Here is a 10000-nt window from a genome sequence, read left to right as displayed (position 1 = left end):
TTCTGCTATGCTGATAAGGTACAGTATGTTAATACTGGAAATTATAACATTCACACGAGGAAATCCTGCAAATGTGTTTGAGCAGTACTTGATTGTTTACTTAAACTTGTAAAATCCATTTTCTAAATAATAAATTTTGCATGGAATGAGGTTGGTTTTGATCATGCTTTGTTTGGCTGTGTCTTAAGGAGCTAATAAATAAAGCCATCGAGGCCTCGGTTGCTGCTCGGAGGGAATGGGATCTTAAACCCGTTGCAGATCGAGCCCAGATCTTCTTCAAAGCTGCTGACATCATCAGTGGACCCAAGAGAGCAGAAATTCTGGCCAAGACCATGATCGGACAGGTGCAGCTTTGCACATTTGGAGCTGGTTACTGCTTATGTTAACCAGCTCATTTCACCTTTGCACGTGGGATTATTTATGCTGGTTTTCCATTAAACGATTGACCTTTGCTCCGTGTCTCAGGGTAAGACTGTGGTCCAGGCTGAGATTGACGCTGCTGCAGAACTCATTGACTTCTTCAGGTTCAATGCCAAACATGCGATTGAGCTGGAACAGCAGCAGCCGTTAGACAGCGATGGAAGTACTAACACCATGCTGTACCGTGGGCTGGAGGTGCGTTCTCTAAATCGTCAGATGACTGCATAACAGTTTCGTCTGCGCAAGCCCTTATTTGGCATTACCTTGACTTGTACTTGTTTTAGGGTTTTGTAGCTGCTGTCGCGCCATTTAACTTCACAGCGATTGGTGGAAACCTGGCCGGCACCCCTGCTATTATGGTGAGATGTCAAGACACATTTATTTCTAGTTAAAACAAGTTCAGTTCAGCTATAAGCAGTGCGGTCTAACTGATAATATTGCTGAATATTTTAAACTTCTCCTTTAAAAGACAATCTAAAATTGTCTGCATTTATAGGAATAGTTCACCCAATAATGAAAATTTGCTGAAAATGTACTAGGCCATCAGATGTAGTTGAGTTTGTTTATTCATGGGAAGAGATTTGGAGAAATGTAGCATTCCATCAGTGTCTCAGCAATGGATGCTCTGCAGTGAATGGGTGCCGTCAGAATGAGAGTCCAAACAGCTGATAAAAACATCACAATAATCCACAAGTAAACCAGTCCGCCAAGTTTGTAAGAAACAAATCCATAATTTAGATGTTTTTAACTTCAAATGATTGCTTCCACCTTAGAGTGCCCCTATTATGCCTTTTCGAATATTACCTTTCATGCAGTGTGTCATGTAGCAGTATGTGAACATAAACTTTCTGCAAAGTTGGGAAGCCGAAAGTGCACGATATATAAAGTTATTGTCTGTCAAAATAAAAGAGTCGGCTCGTAATCACTTAAACGAGTCGTTAGGAATTCGAATCTTATTCTATTATGGCTGTACGTCACGAAGAAACACATTTGTGTAATGTCCGCCCATGGGCTGTCATTCGCGCTGTACGCGGTAGACCAATCACAAAGGACTGCGCCATCTGACCAATCACAGCAGTAGAGAGACTAACTGCTTCGCACGAGTCGTTTAGGAATCATTTAGAAATTAGGTAAAATTAAAGCTATTTTTTGAGAAAACTAAAGTGTTTTTTGACCTTGGATGCATGTAAACCTGTTTTAGGAGACTCATAAAACAATATTAGCAACCTAAAAAATGGCATAATAGGGGCACTTTAATATGAGTCCATAATCCATAATATTGCCTGGTTCAGGAGAGAAATATGCCGAGGTCAAGCAGCGTTTACAAGCAGAAACACTAACAGTCCAAGACGGTTGAGCCAATCTCAAGGATCTTTTTTTAATAATTTTTTTTTAGTTGATCAGTATCGGCTCTCCTAACCCCGATCCTTATTTTATGTCAGCTGTCATGCCAGTGATGTGCAGTATTCTCCTTCCAGTAGATTTGCCAACCTCCATTAAAAGGAAAAGACAACGCTCAAATGTTCGTCATTAAAACCAAAATAAGAAGAAATGTGCGTCCGTGATGCGCAAGAACCAGTGAGGTTTGTTCTAGCGTGTAACGTTGGAGCTTCCGTGTTCAATGCATTTGATGCTCACTTTTGTAACGATCACTCTTTAATTTATCGATCCGAGACATCGTTGTCATAACACATTGAAATGGGTTGCTTCAGATCTGACTGACAGAATGGCACCGCAAGCCTCATGCTTTCTAACCATATCTCCACCTTTTCCCTTTTTTGCTGCAATTATTCTGCTTATATAAAATGCAAGAAGTTTACATCAGTAATCCATTATTCTACCAATGTCTTTATACAGTAGGTGCAGATATATACATAGAATGTATCTTATATAGGCTATGTATGCACACACATACATACAGTATATTAGTATTACTCTCTGCACAACTCTGTATGCATTGGTTTGATTTTAATAACTTCAATGTATCGGATCACATGCAGTGCCACTTGAGTGTTTTGGTTCATTTCTACGCCTGACTTTGTCATATATATGCATTCAGGGTAACGTGGTGTTGTGGAAACCCAGTGACACGGCCATGTCTGCCAGCTACGCCGTCTATAAGATCCTGAGAGAGTCTGGATTGCCACCCAATATCATCCAGTTTGTCCCAGCCGATGGTCCAGTGTTTGGAGACACCATCACGTCCTCGGAGCACCTGACTGGCATTAACTTCACCGGCAGTGTGCCGTACGTCTCTTTCTATGCTTGTTGACTCAGTCATACAGTATGTAATGTGATTGCATTACTCTTATCAGTAACACTTTAGTATAGGGACCAATTCTCGCTTATTCTCACTCACTATAACTAGTTGCTTATTAGTATGCTTATTCTTAACATATTGGCTGTTTATTAGTACTTATAAAGCACATATTCTGGATGATATTATTCTACATCCCTAATCCTACCCTAAATCCTACCTTACTAACTATTAATAAGCAAATTAGTAGTTTATTGAACCAAAAGTCATAGTTAATGGTTTGTAAATAATGAGAATTGGACCTTAAAATAAAGTGTGACCCTCTTATCTTTAGTATAACCTTCTGTCTGAGTTAAAGTTTGTCAGACTCTGTGGTCTCACAGTGCAAAGTGAAAATTTCAACCTCTTGGATGTTTTGCTTGGTTGAAGCCTACATTTTGTAGTATTTTAACCTCCACTACGGTTAAAATGTTTGGAATCGTAAGTTTTTTTTAAATGTTTTTGTCTGCTCACCAAGGCTGTGTTTATTTGATAAAGATAAAGTAAAGACAGTAATATTGTGAAATATTGAAATATTGTGAATTTAATCCTGTGATTTTTTTCAGCGTAATTTATTTTTATTATCAGTGTTTTTATGCTTTTTTTTTTTTTTTGGAAACTTTTCAGAACTTTCAAACGATTGTGGAAGCAGGTCGCCCAGAATCTGGACATCTACAGGAATTTCCCTCGTGTTGCTGGAGGTTTGTGTTTCGATGCCATTAAGAATTAATTTGAATAATGTTTGACTTAAAATTCTAACAAAAGGTGTATGTTTGATTTCTTGTTTTAGAATGCGGTGGCAAGAACTTCCACTTTGTGCACAAGTCCGCAGACGTTCATAGTGTGGTGAACGGCACCATCCGCTCTGCGTTTGAGTACGGAGGACAGAAGTGTTCGGCCTGTTCCAGGATGTACGTACCAGACTCACTGTGGCCGCAGATCAAACAGGAACTCCTGGATGTGCTCAAACAGATCAAATTGGGAGACGTAAGTGGAAGAGTTTGCAACCACAGAAGTGTTCTTGTGACACAGGTAGTGGTGGACAGTGACAGTAATTTTCTTACAATCTGAACTTGCTGGCATTTTGACTTTTTTTTGTTTCACCTCACAGCCAGTTGAAGATTTCAGCACTTTCTTCTCAGCAGTTATTGATGAAAAGGTACAAACCAGCAACCTATTAATTCAATAACAAAGAAATCAAATGTATTACATTTTTGATTTACTTCTTGCTCGGGTAATAATCACTCTTAATGTCTTTCTCAAGTCCTTCTCCAGAATCAAGGGATGGCTGGAACACGCCAAAACTTCTCCACATCTGAAGATCATCGCTGGAGGAAACTGTGATAATAAAAAAGGATATTTCGTAGAACCCACCATTATTGAAACCACCGACCCACAAGAGAAAATCATGAGTGAGGTATAAAAATTGTTCAATGGCTGACAACTTAGTTCAGTATTAGTTACACACACACACACACACACACACACACACACAGGCTCAGGGCGGTGAATGGATGGACTTTGGTTTGTTTAGTTAAACCAGTCTCTTCCATTTAACTCTTATCTTCACAAATGGATGGTCTCAGCTGACCTGGTTACCACCCACAGTCACTTGAATGAGTGATCTAGATATTGAGAACATAACAGGATCTGATTATATCAACCATTTGCCCTAAATGAATACTTGACTTTATAAATAAATAAATAATTTTTGAGTGGAAAATTAGAGGTTAAATGAAAGCTTTTACACATCAGGTTGACTGTTCATTTGTTTGATTTATTAAAAAAAGAAGAAAAAAAAGAAATATGAACGGAAGTGCACTTGCATTGTTTAACAGATGAAGACTTGAAGAATTGGCTTTGTTCAATTAGATTTTTTAAACCAAACAAATAAGTAAAAAATATATTGAAGCTTATTTTTGGAACAGAATAAAAAAGTTAATTGCAATCTTTTATCTCAGTTCTGACTGGAGTTTACTTCTCACAATTGTGACGTTTTTCCTCTGAATTCTGGGTTTATATCTCATCTTGCTTGCATCTTGCTTTGTTTTGTTGTTGTTGTTGTTGTGTGATAAAAGTCACAGTTTCCTTTCCATAAGCTACCAGAGAACTGTAAGTGCAAGTCAGAATCAGTGATTGTTAAATATCTCATATATATTCTTTGCTTTTTCAGGAGATCTTCGGGCCTGTCTTAACAGTTTACGTTTACCCTGAAAAGGACTACAAGAAGGTCCTGCACTTAATAGACAACACTTCTCCCTATGCCCTGACGGGAGCCATCTTTTCCCAAGATAAGTGAGTGCAGCACCATTTCATCATGTTCACTATCAGCTGATTAAGTTAGTATGTAAATGAAATCCATTAAACAACTCAGATCAGCACATTCCCAGCTTTTAAATGAAAGATATGTTGGAGGATGTCCAGACTCTCTGTACTAGACTTATACATCTTTAAAATACATTTGTAATGTGGTTGCTTGTTTCAGGGCTGTTGTTAATGAGGCAGGAAAGGCTCTGAGAAACGCTGCTGGAAATTATTATGTCAATGACAAATCGACAGGATCCGTTGTGGCCCAGCAGCCATTTGGTGGTGCCAGAGCATCAGGTAAACTGAAACGCATCGACCAACCAAAGGAATGATCCAGATTCACAGTACACAGAGTCTGGGGCATAATGTAAAGTCAAAACAATTGATTTCTGGCTCAAAAATAAACATTGAAATGCACACTCTTCTAAATGTATATTATCCAGCTAGAAAAGTAGCTGCAGCTCAATAAACAGGTTTTTGCTGAATAATACAAGTGGTTTAATAAAAATATACAATTGAAATATAAGTGCAAGTCAACATCAGTGGATATTAAATATAAATATACATTCAAATATATACTTTGCTTACCAAAAAAAAAAAAATCAATTTTTTTTATTATTATTTTATTATTTAAGAATAAAAACTACTAGTTAAATTAATGTTTTAAAGGAAAACAGCTAAGTCAGGCAAAGCCTGCGGACCCGACACAATCCATGTCGAATTGCTCAAACAACTAGACAGCAACAATATGCGACAACTGACTAATTGGTGCAATCAAATATACAACGGCAACAAAATTCCATCCGACTGGCTACAATCCATCTTTGTGGCCATACCAAAGAAAGCAACAAGCTGGAAATGTGAAGACTACAGACTGATAAGCTTGATGAGCCACGTGCTGAAAGTCTTCCTGAAGGTGATCCAACAGCGCAGATGCTCCACATGAGAAAATGCACTGAAGAACACACAGTTTGGCTTCTGCAAAGGACTAGGCACAAGAGAAGCAATCTTCTGTATACAGATACTATTACAGCGATGCTATGAACATCAGAAAGAAGTGTACATCTGCTTCATAGATTACGAGAAAGCCTTTGACTCAGTAGACCATGACCGACTAGCCGCTCTATTAAAACAACTGGGACTAGATAAAAACGACACCAGCTTCATCATTGCTCTTTACTGGAAGCAAACAGCCCAACTCTGATATGATAACGAACTGACAGATCCAACACCAATACAAAAAGGTGTACGACAAGGCTGTCACCGATCCTTTTCGACATCTACTCGGAGCAGATTTTTGATCGAACACTAGCAGACAAAAACATTGGTATTAAAGTCAATGGACAATACATCAACAACATCAGATATGCCGACGACACTGCACTGTTGGCCGATTCGGAACAAGACCTACAACAAATCTTGGACGAAGTTGCCGCAGAGAGTCAAATATGGGGCTTACGAATTAACAAAAAGAAAACAAAGGTTATGAAGGTCAGCCGAAGTGAAACAACAATCAAGCTGGGCAAGTACACCGATTTAAATACCTTGGTGTAATCATTGACGATCAGCTGAACCATGAAGTCGAAATCAAGAGCAGAACTGAACAAGCAAGGCAAGCATTTATTAAATGGAAAACACTTCTCGCAGACCGCAATTTGAGCACATCACTGAAACTGCGCACACTGAAATGCTACATCTGGTCAATTTTGCTGTACGGAGTAGAGACGTGGACATTGACAACAACAGCAACAAAAAGGCTCGAAGCTTTCGAAATGTGGCTGTATCGAAGAATGCTGAAAATCCCATGGACAGCCAATACCACCAACACACAAGTTCTGCAAGACATGGGCACTGACAGGCAACTGCTAAAGACCATCATCAGCAGGAAGTGTCACTACTTAGGCCACATCGCCCGAAACGACCACAAATACCAGCTATTAAAGCAAATCTTGCAAGGAAAAACTGAAGGGAAAAAACGACCAGGACGGCCACAAACGACATGGCTCAGTAACATCAAAACATACAATTAACAACAGCACAAACTCTACACGCCGTGCTAGACCGAGACCAATATCATCGTGAAGTCGCACACGCCGCCAGGCAGCACTAAAGAGAGAGAAAGGAAAATAATGTTGACTTGTCCTTTAATTTGTTTAAAAATTAATTTAAAAATGTTCAAACAGAAGAGAACATGCATTTCTGAGATATGAGGAAAAACATTTCCTAATTACATTTCTTTTTTTAAACAAAAAAAAAATTAAATATAATATATACAGAGTTTGCTTAATGGAAAATTTATATTTTTTTTATTTTTTTTTAAAGAGAAATATCAGTCAAAATCAGTGAATATAAAATATCTTAAATATTCTTTATATTCTTCAAATATATTCTTTGCTTAAAAACACTTCATATCTCTTGCCTGCAGAAATGCCTTAAATGACTACTTAACATCATAAAGAAACTTTATAAATATATATTTTTTAAATTTTAGTTTAACAAAATGTTTAAAAATAAATATTAAAATATGTGCAAACAGAAATGTACATGCATTGCTTGTTTTAAATGAAAAACGAGTTAAAACTTTATTTATTGGAAAATTGTTTATATATTTTTTTATATTTTGTACATTTTTAACTGAAAAAATATTTTTTTTATAAATTTAGTAATTAATTAAAAAGGTAAAATATATTTGCAAGTCAAAATCAGTGAATATGAAATATAGCAAATATATTTCATGCCTGCAGAATTAATTTTGACATTATCTTTTCAGGCACCAACGACAAGCCCGGCGGCCCACACTATGTCCTCCGCTGGACGTCCCCGCAGGTCGTCAAGCAAACCCACGTACCCCTTACAGAATGGAAATATCCCTACATGGGCTAAGAGATCATGAACCAAATGCTTTCCTTCCCTAAATCCCTCCATCAAGACTCTAAAGCAATCAGTCCCCTTCTTAATTGTCCTGAAAACACAGTCGAGAGGCCGTTAGACTGTTAAACAGAAGCCTGTCCTCTGCTGTAATGCTTTCAACATGCAAACCAGCAGCAACGGCTCGAGCTAGTGTGAATGTACTCAAGGAACTGCACGTCTTTGCAGATTTCTGTTGCCTCTGGTATCCGTCCAGCCTTCAGATATCAGTGGATCATTAATATGAGGAATCAAGAGTTCAAACAAATGCACTGTAAATTTTCCAATTTAATCTGATATCATGAGCTTTCAGCATATCGAGACATTTCTATCTTTTTATAATTGACAAATAAGTGGAAGGAAACAGTTTCCTTGTCAATTCTTCTGTTACATTTATACTGATGTGATGAGCTTATTTAAATGATTAGAATTACATGTGATATTTTAAATTAAATCTGTAGCATTCTAATAGAATTTTCATATAGGTGTGAAGGCAAACATGAGTGTTTTCAGTTAGCAAAGTATCAAAAACAGTCCAAATATCCTTCACCGGCAGTGCAATCTAACAACTTGCTGTGCCTCAATAAACACTTGGTGTGGATGATGGATTTATTTGTGACTTTGTTTATTAATAACTTAAAAAGAAGTCTTTCAGGGCCACATTACAGATACATTTTGCTCTATTTACTTTTATTTTAATACCATTCAGACTTGAATTTTCTAAGTTTTATTGCTATGTTGTTTTGTAGATCTGCTCTGCACAAATATCTATGACACATTCACACTTGAGTGAAGAGATTTCCCTCTAACAAATCATAAAGAATTTAAATTATGTATTTAATTCCAATCAGACTGATACCAATATATACTATATACACATAGTATTTATGAATATTTTTGATGAACTTTCTAATTTTAATATTTTATGTTTTCATTATGTTTGTGCTATTGTTATTTATAGTTAGTGTTTTTAGTATATTTTGCATTTTAATTTGTTTTAAATATTTCTATTTAGCTTTCATTTATTTCAGTGTTAGTGATTTTATTACTTCAACTTATTCTCATTTTGTTTTAGGTTTTTAATTAATATTTGGATTTTATTTCAAGTGTCCTATGCACAAGAATCAAAAGAACTTAATTTGATAGTTCATCCAAAGAAGACATTTTTGTCATCATTTAGTCTCCCTCATGTCGCTACAGACCTGTATGATTTCCTTTCTTCTGTTGAACACAAAAGAAGATATTGACAATGGCCCTATTTTTCCATACTATGGTAATCAGTGGCTACCATTTCTTGGAAATATCGTGTTTGTGTGTTGATGGTGAGTAAATGAAGACAGAATTTAGATTTTTGGGTGAACTATCCCTTTAATTGCTGAAAACATTGATTCCTTGTTATCTTATATACAAGTTGTTTGTGCCTTTGCTGTTCATTATTTGAGTTTGAATCATCCGCCTCTGGATTCTGAGTCCCTCAGTAACACATTTTGTGGGCTCTTATATGACTGACATCAAAGCGGCTGCGGAGCAGGAGCGTGCCACACTTCAGACAGACGCTTTATGGCAATACGGCTGTGAAGGCACACTTCTTAACACATAATAAATTCAAGAGGACTGTGTGAGGGCCTGAGAACCCGTCCTCTGTCCTCTCTCATGCAGCCAGTTCCTCTTTCTTTATAGGGTCTGTCCTCAATCATGAGAAAACCCAAGTGTGAATAATTATGTTACAGTAGACAAAGAAGCACGCCGTTTCCAGAATCTGACAAATGCAGGATTCCTTAATATGGAAATCAATTTGCATTGGAATGTTTTATTTAATATATATATATTTTTTTTATGTATGCAAATTATATCATTATATATTAATTTAGCAGCTCAAGACTCCAACTTTCAATTGTCAGAAAACATTTTAGCATGATTCAATAAACCTATTCAGGACGTTAATTAAATTAAAGTAGTGTTATACATTATAGCTATAAGTATGGTGTTAGAAGGTACATGTAAAACCAGCAAACTATTAAATTCGGTGCATTTAATATTAATAGCAATTAATAGTTTATGTATGGTTAA

At 36.8% G+C, this 10000-nt stretch overlaps 1 protein-coding gene across 1 annotated transcript in view; it reads left to right on the top strand.

Moving 5' to 3' along the window:
• The window catches only part of LOC306855446 (delta-1-pyrroline-5-carboxylate dehydrogenase, mitochondrial), an 11938-nt gene extending 2351 nt beyond the window's left edge, over nucleotides 1–9587 (top strand). The window contains exons 4-15 of the mRNA XM_079394184.1: nucleotides 1–18; nucleotides 189–344; nucleotides 466–615; nucleotides 705–779; nucleotides 2480–2667; nucleotides 3344–3417; nucleotides 3507–3703; nucleotides 3828–3875; nucleotides 3981–4133; nucleotides 4890–5011; nucleotides 5202–5320; nucleotides 7794–9587. The exon at nucleotides 1–18 is cut by the window's left edge and continues 30 nt beyond it. Of these exons, the coding sequence (XP_079250310.1) occupies nucleotides 1–18; nucleotides 189–344; nucleotides 466–615; nucleotides 705–779; nucleotides 2480–2667; nucleotides 3344–3417; nucleotides 3507–3703; nucleotides 3828–3875; nucleotides 3981–4133; nucleotides 4890–5011; nucleotides 5202–5320; nucleotides 7794–7906 (1413 nt within the window). The 3' untranslated portion in view covers nucleotides 7907–9587. The remainder of the gene's footprint in view (nucleotides 19–188; nucleotides 345–465; nucleotides 616–704; nucleotides 780–2479; nucleotides 2668–3343; nucleotides 3418–3506; nucleotides 3704–3827; nucleotides 3876–3980; nucleotides 4134–4889; nucleotides 5012–5201; nucleotides 5321–7793) is intronic.
• The last annotated feature ends 413 nt before the right edge of the window (nucleotides 9588–10000 follow it).

This window comes from Barbus barbus (genome assembly GCF_936440315.1).
Source record: "Barbus barbus genome assembly, chromosome: 35".
NCBI classification, from domain to species: domain Eukaryota; kingdom Metazoa; phylum Chordata; class Actinopteri; order Cypriniformes; family Cyprinidae; genus Barbus; species Barbus barbus.
This window is presented reverse-complemented; position numbering and strand designations above follow the sequence as displayed.